The sequence below is a fragment of the Marmota flaviventris genome, chromosome 12 (genome assembly GCF_047511675.1).
Source record: "Marmota flaviventris isolate mMarFla1 chromosome 12, mMarFla1.hap1, whole genome shotgun sequence".
Lineage (NCBI taxonomy): Eukaryota > Metazoa > Chordata > Mammalia > Rodentia > Sciuridae > Marmota > Marmota flaviventris.
The window spans coordinates 54,057,442-54,074,103 of NC_092509.1; the positions used below are offsets into that span (position 1 = coordinate 54,057,442).

The 16,662-nt window shown below is 38.4% G+C and overlaps 1 protein-coding gene across 1 annotated transcript in view; it reads left to right on the forward strand.

Moving 5' to 3' along the window:
• Catspere (catsper channel auxiliary subunit epsilon) overlaps window positions 1-16,662 on the forward strand; it is a 158,413-nt gene that overhangs the window by 134,838 nt on the left and 6,913 nt on the right. The window contains exons 19-20 of the mRNA XM_071619668.1: window positions 1,819-1,905; window positions 11,891-12,048. Coding sequence (XP_071475769.1) covers window positions 1,819-1,905; window positions 11,891-12,048 — 245 coding nt within the window. The remainder of the gene's footprint in view (window positions 1-1,818; window positions 1,906-11,890; window positions 12,049-16,662) is intronic.

A 16,662-nucleotide genomic window follows, 5' to 3' on the forward strand; every position in this document is an offset into this window, starting at 1 on the left:
GGGAGTTAATGATAATGAAAATAGCAAATATCAAAACTCACTGGATTTATCTACAGTCATGTGCAAGGGAAAATGGATAGGCTTATGTGTGTGTATTAGAAATGAAAATCTGAAAAATTAAACAGTCACATCAAGAAGTTAGACAAACATTAGAAAGTTAAGCTCAAAAAAAGTAAAAGAAAAAAAATAATGAAGTTAAAAACACAAATTAAGCTGGGCTTGGTGGTACACACCTGTAATCCCAGCAGCTCAGGAGGCTGAGGCAGAAGGATCTTGAGTTCAAAACCAGCCTAAGCAACTTAGCAATGCAGTAGGCAACTCAGTGAAACCCTGTCTCCATATAAAAATATAAAAAGGGCTGCGGATGTAGCTCAGTGGTTAAGCACACCTGGGTTCAATTCCTAGTACCAAAAGAAAAAAAAGGGAAAAACCCCAAATTAATAAAATAGATACAAATATAAGATAAAGTAGTCACAAAGACAAAAATTGATTCTTTAAACAAACTATAAAATTAACTCACCACCAAAAATGGAGAAAAGGTTATAAGTAGCCAATATAAGGAGTAAAATGAAAATTCTACAAATTTTATAAACATTAAAAATGTATTAGAGGTTATTATAAACATTTATGTCAACAAATCTTACAAGAACAAGTAGATAAAATAGACAAATGCCTTAAAAATACAACCTACTAAAATATCTTCTGTTACAAAAAAAAATAGAAAACTCCAAGCCTATAAATCTTTTCTGATGAAATCTATCAAACATTTAAGGAAAAATTTCTTCAGTTTTATTTTCAGTGGCATCACAATATATTTTCCAGAGAATGGGAGCTGGAGATGATTTTCCAATTCATTTTGTGAAACCACAAGGAGTTGCTAAGAATCTTAAAATAAGAGAGAATTATGGGTCAGTCTGACTCATAAACATGCATACAAAACACCAAAGCAAAACATTAGTAAATCAAACCCAGAAATATATCAAAGAATAATACATCCAGACTAAATGTTATTTATTTCACAAATGAATGAATGGATGATATATCATTTGAAAGTGGATTTGGTATATCAAATTCAATATATTAACAGCATAAAGAAAAAAGGGCATAAGACCATTGTAATATTTGATGAAAAGTTATGCAATTAAGAATTTATTATCTACACATAGCATTATTTTTACAACAAAGCTTATAAAATGAATAATAACTTTCTTAACCTAATAAAATTTAGGTTAAAAAAATTATAGCAGGGCTGGGGTTGTGGCTCAGTGGTAGAGCGCTTGCCTCAAATGTGTGAGGCACTGGGTTCAATTCTCAGCACCTCATATAAATAAAAAATAAAGGTCCATCAACAACTAAAATGAATAAAATAAATAAAATTTTTTAAAAAATATAGCAAACATTATATTAATGGTGAAAATGAAATGCCTCCCTCTGAAATCAGGAATGAAACAAGGGTGGCTATGCCACCATTTTTAATATAACATTGTTCCTGGAAATCTTTGTAATATGGTAAAGGATAAGCAGCAAAAAATAAATAAAAGTTATAAGAATTGGAAAGGAGGGAGAAAACTGTCATATTCACAGGTAGCACAGAGGTTCATGTGAAACACTCAGAATTAACAAGTGAGTTTAAGAAATTCTTTCAACTCAAGGTCAGAATACTAAAATCAGTTGTTCCTTTGTACATCAGCAAGCAAGTACATAATGAAAGTTTTTAAAAACATAAAATTTTCAGTGGCATCACAATATATTAGATACTTAGGAATAAATTGACAATGAAAACTTTAAAATATCCATATATATGACATCTTTTGACAGAGTGGTTGTTTAAATGAAGCACAGACATGGAAGACAATGACAGAGCTTAACAAGGACGTCCCATTAGAAGATGTGTGGGGACCAGAGGTAAGAAAAACATCTATCTGGAATCACAAATTTGCCCTTAACAAAATCTTTGTGGAAACACTTTGGATTTTAATTTGCTTTGAATCTATTTTTCTCTTATTTTAAAAACACTCTGATTTGTTTTATCTTCTGTCGATTCTGTATTGCATGCCTATAATCCCAGCTACTTGGGAGGCTGAGGCAGGAGGATTGTGAGTTCAAAGCCAGCTTCAGCAAAAGCGAGGCACAAAGTAACTCAGTGAGACTCTGTCTCTAAATAAAATACAAAATAGGGCTGGGGATGTGGCTCAGTGGTCTGGTGCCCCTGCATTCAATTCCCGGTACCCACCCCCCCAAAAAAGACAACCTACCTCCTTTACCTGTCTCCCACCACCACTGCCATGCTGGGGATCAGTTATTTTTTTATTTAAAAATCAAGTAGTCAACAAGGACTTACTTGGATACCCTACTGAAATCAATCCCATGACAGCCTATGTTTCCCTTCCCTATTTTCTTTAATATGATGAACATTTACAACTCTCTGACACATTTGTCAAGTTGAGGCTCAGATCCAAGAGGGAAGGTTTGGAACTCCCACAGCTGAAAGAAGATACAAGGTACTGTTGGGATAGCAGACATGCTTTATTCAGAGACAGCAGCATCCCTTACCAGCTCCCATTCCCCTGAGCCATTTCCATAGGCCTCTTTTAATATGCAGGCCAGACAAAGAAGGCACAATGCCAATAGGTTACAAAAGTACTCACAAGCAAATGTTTATGTCCTTGACTATGTACTAAAACATAGCCTTCGAATAACTGATGTGATTCTGCAATTTGTATATGGGGTAAAAATGGGAGCTCATAACCCACTTGAATCAAAGTGTGAAATATGATATATCAAGAACTATGTAATGTTTTGAACAACCAACAATAAAAAATAAAAAAATAAATAAAATAAAATAAAACATAGCCTTCCAGAAGTGAGGGCCATCTTGGGCCTGCCATATAATACACCCATTTAATATTCCTTGCCATACAATCTATATGTGTATGTCTTTTGCAATTATCTCTTAGAAAGTAGAACCCTGCTTCCTATAGGACACAACAAAAATATGAGCTGCACTTAGAAATACTAACAAACATTACCAGTTTCATCCCATATTGAGGTGACAATGCAAGTCTTTCCCAGGCACATCCAACCATCAAGTGACATAATCTGGACTCACCAGGGTACTCTGGCAATAGAACTCATAGGCATTTTAATGCATACCCAGCAGGCAGAGATGTGTGCTATTCTGGCGTAGGCATGTGTCCAGTTCCCAATAGTATTGGCAAGAACATACCTATGGACAAAAGGACAAAGTTACAGGTACTAATATAGATAAATCATGTCCTTCAGGGAGAATTCATGCCAACTTTGAGTTCCAGGAAAGCACAAATGCTGCCTGAGGTGGCTTTGCTGGGCAGGTGGTACCACACTCATACAGCTTTGTCCTGAACTTCAACAGGTTCTATGTGCACCAGCACTGGGGAATCCTTAATTGGCCAGAGGAAAATTTTTTAAAATGCCCTTTAAAATCTATGTCTCATCTGTGGGACCTGGCCAAGTCATATGTGCGGGGCAGGGGGCATTCACTAATCACCCATGGTGTCACAAGATCACACCCAACCCCTTTTCCTATGGGGCTAACAGGGCTATCCAACAAAGTGGGGGAGCTTTATTGTCCAGGACCATATCCAATTCACAATTTACCCCCTATTCAATCCAATGGGAGCAGATAAAAGAACACCCCCTGCCTCCCAAACCCAGGCTTAAGTATAACATCCTTTGTTGTCACCTGGACCTGTATTAGGGTCACTGTGTGGTATAAACAAAGCCTCCACAGGATTGGTCCCCCTCATCAGGGATGCTCATTCAGAGCTCACACAATTGTGAAGAGAGACTATACCTGCCCCTTCATAAAAGGTGGGTTGACTGAACTCCTATGTCCTCGCTTAAGCAGGCAATCATGTCTTTCTATCATGCTTCATTCTGTGGGTGATGTGGGACAAGAAGCTTCCATTAAATCTGTAACTGAGTGGCCCATTACTTTATATCCTGACCCATGAAATGGGTACCTTGATCATTTCTATTGTGATAGTCTTACAAGGCCATTAACATTGTCGGGACACAAATCATAGTAAGCTAATTCATTTGGCTACTAAGTCAGGCAAGCAACAAGCCCGTGGCTAAACCAACTGCTGTCAAGGCAAACATGGCCTCCTCTGACTTCAATAAATGGCTGATGTAGTCAGCCTGCCGTCATGTCAAGGAGACGCATCCATGCATTACTGGGCCATTTGCAGCTCCAAAGCATCAAGGGTGTGGATGTTCCTAAGCACAAACCACATGCCTGGCAAGCCTCCACCAGAGCATTCCACATTAAAGGCAGGCCCCATTGTTTGACTACATTCCACATGTTTATCACATCTGCATGCTGTAAGTGGTGGTACAACCAAGCCACTAGGTCAATGGGAAGTACCCATTCTAACCACTGTACTCTAGCTAAAACATGTGCTTCATCATTCCCCAGGATAGTAAGGGGACCAATAACATGCTCTATAGCCCCTGTGTGTTCCTGAGGGCCTAGATCCCAGAGCTCTCATCATAGAACTTGCCCCCAGTACACAGCACAGCTGTTAGTACCTATCACTATGGGGGATACTTCAATTGTTACCATCATCCAGACAGAATGTAGCAAAGCTCACTGGCTATTTTGTCCTGTACTGGTATTAAACCAGATAGTATCTGTCTTTGGCTGCACAGCCACCATTGCCCACAAAACAGTTTTCCATGGCTGGAGCTATCAGTGTACTGACCACTAGACAGGATAGGTGCCTTACCTCCAAATTATGGAGGTTTCTGGTTCTACCTAAGTGACAGGCCCTAGCACCTCTTGAAGTCTTTTGTTCCTGCTGGCTCCTAGCATATCTGGGCTCTCTTGGCCCCTCTAAATGACTCTTTGGCATTTACTGTTTTATAACCTCTGCTGCAAGGAGAATTTCTAACCTCCTATTTTTAAGGCACTACACATAATGTGCCTAAATCTCACAGGCATAGTAACAAAGCAGCCAGGGGTTCTCCTTATTTCTGCCCAAATTATTTTCCTAAGTCCACCAACTCTGCTTGACAGGCAGAAATACGGTGAACTTGGTTACCCGGGCCAGCCCTACCAGTGGCTGCCCATGGGAGCCATTGGCTGCTGTTGTTTTCATTTTATGCATTACCACGGGCTGTGCTTGCAGGTGTTAGGCCCCCTCCTCCTCGTCTTCTTAGTCTTCTTACTCAGTCAGTATGAGGAAAGCTGAGGGGTATTTTCAAAGTACTGAGATCCTCCTCCAGGGACCACACTGCAGTTTTCAAGGCCTCTTCTTTATCTTGTAGCTCCCTACTTTTGGCAGTCTCTCATAAAGCTGCATAAGTTTTTGCTTTCAGAGTTATAAGAAACATCCATGGCCCCAGCAGTCATCTATGTGACTCCTTAGGCCATTTCTCCATCCAGTCTGCACCACCACTGCCACCTTTCTCCTTGGCCAGGGGCCAGATCTTGGGCTCCACCAATCCATTCACAGCCCACTCTGCTGGGTCCATGTTCATCACAGGGCAATCAGAAAAACTTAATCCACTTGTCTTCTGATTGCTTGCTTATAGACAAGAGCTTACTGCTTGTAAAACCTTCTCTATGCTCACAGGGAACCCGTCCACCATATCCCAATTCTCCACAGGACTCCATACTAATAGGACTGTGGCAACCAAGTGCTACACGCTGTTCAGGAACCACAGGTTCCTCTGTCTGAGAGAGTTGATGCATCTCTCACCAGCAGAAGATCCTGCTGTCTATGCCAGTTGTCTGGTTGAGGCTCAGACCTGAAAAGGAAAGTCTGGGGCTCCAGCAGTTGAAAAAGGAGTCTAGGCACAGTTGGGTTGATAGACATGCTTATTCAGAGGTGCCTCTAGTCAACATCCCATCCCCAGCCATTCCAAAAGCCTTTTTCATGTGCAGGCCAGACAAAGAAGGCATAACAGTTTACATAAGTTAGCACCTGCTCACAAGCAAATGTGTATGACCTTGAGTACATATGCTGAATCAGAGTATTCATGACCTTGGCTACATACTAAAAACAGCCTGCAGGAAGCCTCAGCGAGGGATCCTATAGCCATTTTGGACCTGCCCTACAACATTATACAGCCTACTTTTGTATCTTACTATCTGGCTCCCCAACAAGAAAGTTAGCCCCAAGAAGGAAAGGAATTTTGTTTACACTGCTGTATCTCAGCATCTATCCCATTACAGGTGCTCAATACATATTTATAAATCTAATGAATTAACTATAGATCATTTTCTCGTGCAAAGATTTCATTCTACTCAAATATCATAAGCAACTAAACTAGTAATGGAACCAATTCAAACAAAACTTATCCTCCTGACTTTTGATTGAAAGGTTTCCAGAGGTATGAAACTGATGGATGTAAATGATACTTTCTCTATCCTCAAAATTCTCACAATGGGCACCTAAACATTCTAAGATTTTGTGAAAATAGCATACTCCACGGAAGCAATGAGCCAGCTGGGTAATTAACAGTCATGGAGTTTGCCTCAATCAGTATGAAATGGTGCTTGGCTCTCAAACTTTAGTATATATCAGAATCATCCGGAGGACTTATTAAAGTAGATTGCTTGGTCCCACCTCCAGATTTTCTGATTCAGCAGTAGGAGGTGGGTCCCAAATTATTTGCATTTCTAACAAGTTCCCAGGTGATACCAATGTTCTGGGAACTAATTAAAGAAAACATTGAAATAGTTTACAATTTAGAAAGATTTTGGAGGGCCCAGTCCAGGCCCTAAATGTTCAGTTCTGCTGTGTGAAAAACAAAGTTCACCTCAAAAAGGATGGATTCAGTGTGTGTATGTGTGTGTACGTGTGTATGTGTGTGTACGTGTGTGTATGTGTGTGTGTGTGTGTGTGTGTATTACAGAAAGCAGGTACATGCAAAGACTAGTTACATGCTGGTGAACAAGGCTACTCTAACTGAAGGGTATCACTGTATATTAACTCAACAGGGCGATCAGGAGTGCTTTTTCCTTAAATGTATGCCTAAAATGAAATAGAGAACCTTATAATTTTTGAGGCTTCACTGACTGCTACACAGTCCTGCTTCTGCAAGAATAGATGACATTTGCATAAAATAGCCCTAGGGATTCCGAATTCTCAGAGGAGAATGCAATGGGTTTGCAAACTGAGACCTATAAACAAAAATGTCATTTTCACAGATTCTTCCAAGTTAATGTTGGAGATTAAGAAGTAAAGGGAGAAAATAGGTTCAGAGTTGCTGGCTACAAATATATAATACAGGATGGATCTTGAGTTTTGACCATGGCTGAAAATAATAGACTGAGAAGTCATTGGCTAGAAATGGAGTGCAATTCACAAGACAATGAGACATTGATTAAGTGAGATTTCAAATGAAAAAGAAGGGGGAAATGACAATAACTTGGAGCAAGAAGAATCTAATAATATAATGGGCATATCAGGTGTGACACAAAAAAGAGTAGTAGGTATCAGTATCCCATTATTAAATAACACAGTAGGGAATTAGAAACCGTATAGACTCTGAGATGTCTATATACAAAAAACAAAAACAAAAAAAAAACGTGTAATGATACAAGGTAAGTTAAGTCCTTATCAGCAATGCTTAGTTAGGATTATGTATGTCTAGTTCATGAACTTAATTTAGCAAGGGTCACATATTCTTTCAGTAATGTTCATGGGTTCCTATTTTGACCAAATTGGTAAAACAAGAAGTTTGATAGTCTAATGTTGACTCAGAAGAACCCTTCATCAAAAAATATAAGCTGTTTTGTATTTTTGCAGTTAATAGACATCAGAAAATAATGAGACCTTCACTTATTTTTCATTAATCTATACCCAACATTATTTTATAAATGCGCTAGAGATTGCAATGGTAGAAATGTAGACAAAGGTAAGAAATGGTAAAAGATGTATTTTTTTAATAATTATCTTTGCATTTTATCAAGACATAATAATACTTCATTAAATTGAACAAAATTAAGAATTTTAGCAGTGACACTTAGGATTAAAATAATTATAAAATGACCCACCTATATAAAAGAAAGTGACTTGCTAGGAAGGGAAGCAGAGGAATTTTCAGTGTGATTGCAATACCCACCTTTAAAAAGGAATCCACAAACCAGAGGGTAAATACATAAGTGTATGAAAAGAGGGAGTTATACAAGGGATTGTTGTAAATACCAGAGAATCATAGTCTATGTTCCTAGCTACCTTCAAAACTTAGCAGAGTTAAAAATAGAATATTATATCCACAATATCATTGTATGGATGGATGTCAAAATGTAGGCAAAATAAGAAAAGAATAAGAAATAAATGCCACCAGGTAAATCCAGTAAGTGTTACTTATTCAAAGTTTATAATAAGAATATATGATAAAATAACATGACCCAGGATAGATGAAAGTGCAAACTTTCTGACCCCAAAAGATTTACGAGGCACATGGTTGTTCTCTGAATGAGAATCATCTCAGTTCTTGTAGAAACACAGCAGTCTTTCTTTGGGTGCAATCTTTTTTTTTTTTTAAGAGAGAGAGAGAGAATTTCAATATTTATTTTTCAGTTTTCGGCGGACACAACATCTTTGTTTGTATGGGGTGCTGAGGATCGAACCCAGGCCTCAAGCATGCCAGGCAAGCGCGCTACCGCTTGAGCCACATCCCCAGCCCTGGGTGCAATCTTAAGTACATAAAAGGCTGGAACCATTTCGCATATAAGCTAGTCTGTAATAGCAGTTACCTGCTATTCACCCATCTTCATGGCAAACCCATAGATTGACACCCTTTTCAATCTTTATCTAAACCTTAGAACAATTAATCATGATTTATACCCATTGAGGCTCCTGATTCTAGGGTCCCACACCCAAATCTGTTCTTTCATCAAAGTAAAGATTCACTAGCTTATTTGCAGCATCCCTTCAAAAATTCCTCCCTGGGTGGTTAGTTCTGGTAATTGGTATTCCAGGCACTCAGTGACAATTAACTCCTCACCCCAGCTCAGCACAGGTTGTTCAGGCTGTGTTCTCAGAGCTTCTGCAGCTCACACTACCCTGTGCAGAAGCCAACTCGTAGAGTCTGCTTCCTTAGTGTTTCCTTCCAGGAAAAATTACCACCAGACAGGGTGGGTTATGGCACAAAACATTTGGATTCTTTACAGTGGCTCTTAGCTAAAACCAGACAGTATATAACAGATCTGTTTTATCCAAAAATTTCTTGACAGTATAGCTCAATACAACTCTCTTGTGCACAACCTGGTTCTGTTCCCCTTGTGATCTCATCCTTTGTTTATCATGCAAATAGCTTCCAAGATTTTCCCAGACCTTTCTCAAAGTGGAAGTAGAACATATGCGTTCTCTGCCCCTGATTGCTGTTTATTTCATCTGATCTTTCATATCACAATATCATTAACATGAAGAGGGAAACTACAGCCAAGACAACCAGCCAGTGGTATATGCACAGCTGAGCATCAGCTGGACCTTCTGCTCCATTTAATCAAACTGTTCTTGGCTCAATTCATACTTGTCATTACTGGAATATAAATGGTAAGCAATCTTCTCAACATCACCCTGATAGCCTGTGCGTTTACTTTTAACTCAGTGACTTAACCCATTGCATTCTTGCATGAAATGCATTTTAGTCTCAAATTTCATTTCTTCAAACAATTCTTTCAACCTGGTTAGGGCACTTCCACTGGGATGAATTACCTCTAAACATTACTCCCATTGCATCTCCTCATTTTTAATTCAAATTCCTGTGCTACCCCATTCCAGCGAAGTCCTAGGGGTAAGAATATGTGCCTGTCAGCTTCTATAATGAAAGGTAAGGACTTGGAATTACCCTCCCACTCTAGTGACATCCAAAAGGAATCAATGTTCTATTGATAATGACTGTGGGCAGACAAAAGCGGGGGGGGGGGGGGGGGGGGTGTGCAAATATCCATAAATGCTACTCTCAGGAAGAGGTGATGCTAGAATTCTCATTTAATTAAAGTTGTACTGTTAAATTAGCTGCAGACCTTGATAAACAATTTTATTTCCTTGAAAAAAATGAAGAATAATTGATTATCAGAATGGAGGTATCAATAAGTAGGATAAAGTATCCATATCCTCATAGTTTCATGATATCCAGGGAAGTAAGAATAGACATAATTAGAATTGTACCTCACACTTGAATAAAGCAGTTTCCTTTTTTTTTTTCTGAGAAAACTCTCCAGGAGGCATAGTTGATAGAAAGGTCTCCAGAGAAACTAGGGCATGGTTGCCTAGCATACCAAATAGCCATGAACAAATAGCACTCACAGAAAGTTTCTGAGTGGATGGATAGAGCCAACCTAAGACACCTATTATTAGAGGTCATTCAACCTAAGTCCAGAGAAAGAGGTTGCAGGCACAGACTGCAGACCTAGCTCTTGAATATTTAAAAACAAAATAAAACACTTTAACAGCATTTCAAATTAAGGATCAACAAATATGCCACCTACTGTGTGCCAGCCTGGAGATAAAGCAGTAAGTTTCACTCCAGAGCTTATCATTAACACCATCTAATCATAACATGGAGTTGCCATGGGGAAGTTCTTTTGAGACTGTGTAAGAGCTGACTGATCAGTTGACTGGGAAATTATTCATTGAAGAGAAATACTTTAAGAAGAGTAGAAAAAAGAAAAAGACCATTCTCTTAGTACATTTTGTGCTGTTATAACTGAGTAATTAATATAAAGAAACATTTATTGGCTCACACTTCTGAAGACTGGGAGGTTGAAGGGCATAGCATTAACATCCTGCAAGGGCTTTCTTATAGCATCAAAGGTGGAAGGTTCAGGGTGAGGGGGCAAAGAAGATGTCAAGGTCAAGAAAGACAGTGAGCAAGAGGCATCCAAACTAATTCTTATAAAAGGAATCCACTACCAGGATAACAAAACCACTCCCAACGTAATTACATTAATCCATTCATGAGCCAGGTACCCCCATGACCCAAACACCTCCCATTATCCCTACCTCCCAATACCTTTGCATTAGAAGATCAGGTTTCCAACTTTGGGATACATATTCAAACTAATATATTCTTGTTTCCTTCAAACAAGAAGTTTCCAGAGAGCAGGAGTGGTAGAAGAGAAGAACTTTATGTAGGTTTAAAAGCACACAGGACCCAAAGGGATTCAGAAGCAGTCAGATGTGGGTGGTGGATGCCTGTAATCTCAGCTACTCAGAAGGCTTAGGCTGGAGGATGGCAAATTTGAGGCCAGCTTAGGCAAATTGGCAAAATAAAATTTAAGAAAACAAGGGCTGGGAGTATAGCTCAGAGGTAGAGCATAGCCTAGCGTGCATGAGGCACTAGGTATAATCCCTAGCACCATAAAATAAAACAAAACAAAAAGAATGCAGAAACAAGGATATACATTATAGGTTGTTTCATGTGTGCTTTGAAAAGTGAAGCCAGGAATGGGGGTGGGGGGAGTACTGTTTTTAGTGTCTATCTTGAGACACACATACCCCCCCCCCAGAGAGAGACACTAATAATAATGGGAATAAATAGAAGTCCCAAAGGAGGATAAGAACCCAAGGATGTAACAACTCCACTATTGTGTCTTTGCAAATTAGTTTCTATCCCAAATTAGAATCTTTGGAGGATTTTATGCTTTGTTGATTTATTTGTACTTTTAAATACAAAATAATTATAGCATTTGCTCTTACTAAGTTTCCCTTTTCACAAGTTTTTCCCAATGTAGCCTCTAAAAATGCTACAGAGCATTGCAATGGTAGAATAGAAGAGACTAGCCATTACACCTCTAAATAATTATTCGAGATAAATATATTAGAATATAATTTTGTTCGTTAAAGTCAGAAAAATGTTCTTAGGATTTTTGTCTTTGTATCTTGTTCAGAACTATAGGACCTGTTTTTCTTATGCTGTTGGAAAACCAGGAGACTTAAGTCAACCATATGAGATTATCAACAGTTCTAATAATAATCACATATATTGGCCCATGGGCCACTCTGGAATGTATATATTTCGTGTGAAGATCCTGGACCCAAACTACAGGTGAATATAAATGTTTTATTGCAATAGTTTTAGTATTGGTTCCTCAAAATTAATTTTTTGTTTTCTTGATTTAATTTGATGCCATCTACAGATTCAATTGTTGTTATTCTTGCTAGTTCTATATTTGCCTTTTCATTTTGTAGCAATCTCATTCAACATCCTAGGTAGGAGATTTTATGTTAAACGTTAACTAAATCACTCCATTTAGAATTACATTCTGGGGGCTGGGATTGTGGCTCAGTGTTAGCGCACTTGCCTAGCATGAGTGAGGCCCTGAGTTCGATTCTCAGCATCACATATAAATAAATAAAGGTCCATCAATAACTGACAACAATGTTTAAAATAAAATGAAATAAAATAAAATTACATTCTGAGTACTTTACTGTGTCTCACTGCCACAATAGATCCAAACATAAGATAAATGCAAACCTAGCCTTCAAGGTGTTAATACTTAGGCTGCTTAGGGAAGCAAGTGTGAGTGTACCCAAGCAAACCAAATGAGGTGAAATCAGAGAAAATTCATGAGAAATTTTCTAATATAATCATTTGTATTGTTAACAGGCATAATAGTAATTCAGAAATGGGAAAAATTAACGTTATTTTGAGCAGTAAAAGAAAAATTTCTGGAGGACATGGAACAGGTTTTGGATAAGTAGCCCTTATCCAAATTGCTTGGGACCAGAAGTGTTTCATATTTCTAGTTTTTTGGGTTTTTTTGCTTTTTTTTTTTCAGAAAATCTTAGTGATAACACCCAAGTTTAACTAGGAAAGTAACTTATATTTCACATATACCTCTGCACATAAGCTGAACTATAATTTTATACAATGCTTGTATTGGGCCAGTGTTAGATTTTTGTTTTGTTTTGTTTTTTGTTGTTGTTGTTGTTGTTGTTAGTTTTGTTTTAATGAATAATGGTTTGTTGTAAAGGATATTACAAAGGATACAGATGAAGAATTCACAGGGCAAGGCATGTAGGAACAGGTGTAGAGTTTCCATGCTGTCTGGGTGTACCACCCTCCAGGAACATCCACATGTTTGAAAGCTCTCTTTACTCTTTTGGGGGCTTTTACAAAGGCTTCATTACATAGGCATTATTGATTAAATTCTTAGTTATTGGTGATCAACTTAACCTATAGTCCTTCTCCCTTCCTGGAGAATGGAAGGGGGACAGATTAGAAGTCCCAACCCTCTAATTTGGCCTTGGTCTTTCTGTTAAGAACACTCATCCTGAAACTACCCAGGGGCTGCCAACCATCAATCAACGCCTTAGCATATCAAAAGACAACTTATAATTATGAAGATTCCAAGTATTCCAGGAGTTGTATGCCAGGTCATGGGGGGGAGAATACATTGGAATATTATATCACAGCCTACCCTCTAGTCTTCAAACAGGAATTCCTTACATCAAAAGAACATACAACTTGAAAAACAATGCTGCATTACTAAAACCCCCATCATATCGTATGAATAAATCTTCCAGAGTAAAACTACTCATGTTTACAGGCTTCTAGTCCAACTTACTGAGTTCCAAAAATAAGAGTGGTCTTAACAAACATAAAGCTTCATCCCTTCAGGCATCTGGTGTAATTGAGCTAAGAAATAATGCCATCTCTTGCTCTGAATCTCTTTCAGAGTGTTCATATAATATTGGATTTCTCTTGTTACATAACCCATTTATTCATTTTCTTACTCTCAACTACTCATCTTCCTTCTTTCCATTAATAATCTAACTTTTCCACCTGTGGAAACAAAAATCAGGTTTGTGCTTATCTAGACTTTAGGCAGCAATTGTAAAGGATATTTAAAAAAAAAAAAAAAAAAACTAGTCTAACCTAGCTTGACTTTGACCCATCATATGAAATCAGGTGTGGACTTTTCCACGGTGGTATCATGACAAAGCTCAAAAAGTTTCAGATTTTGGAGCACTTCGGATTTGGGTTTTTGAAAATAGGGATGCTGAATCTGTAGAATTTACATTGACAATGGACTAAAATAGACACTTCAGGTGAAAGAAATTACATTAATAATGAAATGAAGCTAACTGTACATTATCTTCAGTTCACAGAGTCATAAAGTCGTGTGAAAAGTTTCCTGAGTGAGAGGAAGGTAGAAAGCAAAAAGGGGGATAATTTTAAGGCAATTCATAATGTTTAAGTAAATTTCAACCCATGTCCAAGGGAGTTTCTTTAGTTTCTTCACTAGGGGAAATTCTGGAGAATTTAGCCTGGAAATAGAATAAAGAATGGTGCAGAAGGAGAATAAACTTTAACCACATAAATGAAAAAAAGTGATATTAACAAGGCAAGAGTTAAAGGAAGGCCTAGTGACAGGAAGTATGGAAGAAAAAATTAAGGTGTCATGCATTAGAAAATGAATGATTATCTTGACCTAATGTGGGAAGTGAAGGAAAAATAAGGAATCTGTATGGTTTCAAGTTTTCTAGACAGGTGATTAAATAATGGTCTATTCTTTGACCATTAAGGTAATGGGTATTATTTATCTTTGGGGGAGGTATTGAAATAAGTGTTCTGACTTTGAATTTGAGGAGTGTGTTAGTCAGGTTTTTATCTCTGTGACCAAAATACCCAAACAAGAACAACTTAGAGGAGGAAAAGGTTTTTTTTATGGACAATGGTTTCAGAGGTCTCAGTTCGTAGCTGGCTGACTCTATTACTCTGGACCTGAGATGAGATGAAGTATCATGGCAGAAGGGCATGGCAGAGGAAAGCTGCTCAGGAAGCAGAGAGAGGGCACCAGGAGCCAGGCACAAGATGTGAACCACAAAGGTATATCCCAAATGACCCATTTCCCCCAGCCCCACCCACCTGCCTACAGTTACCACCCAGTTAGTCCATTCAAATTATTAATCCATCAAATGGATTAATCCACTGATTAGGTTACAGCTGTCATCATCTAACAATTTCACCTTCTTCATTAACACAGAGTTTGGGGGGACACCTCATATCCAAACCATAACAAAAGGGCAATGAACTACATAAGGAAAGGTATCCTATAAACAGTTTAAAATTCTAATTTGAGCCTGGAGTTGGGGGGAAAAAAAGCTGATGACAAAAAGTTGAAAATACAAACATGGTTATCTTCTATAAGGAGTCCATGAGCACACGTGAGTTAACTAACAGATCATAAAGAGAGAGAAGAATTTAAGGAGATACACATGCTTAAGGAATTGAGGGTAATAAGGGACAGAGCAGTATGCTGTTCAAATAAAAGAAAAATATGTAGAGAAAAAAATTGAAAGTTAATAGGAAAACACAGTAAATTGGGTATTCAGATGCAAATCTCTCTGTCTTACAGTTTGGGTAGAGACCCCAGAGTCAATTCTTCCCACATTCTAAAATCATAATCACCAAGGCAGGACTTTACAAGAGAGTGTTCCCAAACTGGTTCCTTCCCCCAGTAACCTGCAATATATTTGAAAGACTGGGAGTTCATAAGAAAGGCTAGGAGGGTGGCAGAGGTGCAGCGGGCGACCCTCTGGACCCTTGCAGACATGGCGCTGCAAGAGGCGTGGTGCGCGCTTGCTGCAGCCTGGAGCAGCCCCTGTGCCCGCTACACTGTGCCTGCCAGCAGCCCTGGCGGGTGAGGGTGGAGCTGTGCGGGCACTGAGCACATAACTCGCTCTGCTCTCCTGCGAAAATTCACAGAGAAACTTGAATGGATAACTACAGGGAATGGTATTGGAATAGTGGGAATCAGCAATTTTGCACAGGAAGCTCTGGGAGATGTTGTTTACTGTAGTCTGCCTGAAGTTGAGACAAAATTGAAAAAACAAGATGAGTTTGGTGCTTTGGATAGTGTGAAAGCTGCCAGTGAACTCTATTCTCTTCTATCAGGAGAAGTAACTGAAATTAATGAGGCACTTGCAGAAAACCCAGGGTTTGTGAACAAATCTTGCTATGATGAAGATTAGCTGATAAAGATGACACTGAGTGACCCTTCAGAACTAGATGACCTAGTAAGCAAAGAAGCATATGAGAAATACATAAAATCTATTGAGTGGAAATGGCACCCTAAAGAAACTAGTGTTTATAACTTCTGCAGCTGTCTTAAATTAGTGGTGGATAGAAGACTTAAAAAACTACTCTCAACACTGCTACTGGAAGAAGATACCCCTTAACTTCCCAATGACTGCAGATAAACACAATATGCATCTTTTTTACAATTCCTTATCATTTTTGGAGTAGGAATTAGACTGATATCAGAATTCATGAAATTATCTGTGGCAAAAACTACTTATAAAAAGTATGTAACTCAAGGATAATCTTGTTATAAGCCTAATATAATATTGTAATTTGCTTTCACCCATCCCTAGATTTGGGTCAATATACTTTATGATCTTCCTTCGGAAAAAAAACTGGGCATGGAAGAAAGTGTGTGTTGTATAGTGTCAGAAGAACAATACTGTCTTAATTTTATAATGTACTGCATTTACTGGTGTTAAGCTAACAACAGCTTTCAACAAAATAAGAAATAAAATATTCAACTTCATTTAAAAAAAGAAAGAAAGAAAAGCTAGTAGAATTTCTCTGGAGAGAGTTTTCTGAGTGCTGTGCCTCCTTCCTGCATGTGGGTACTCTCCACAAGTAAAAGAG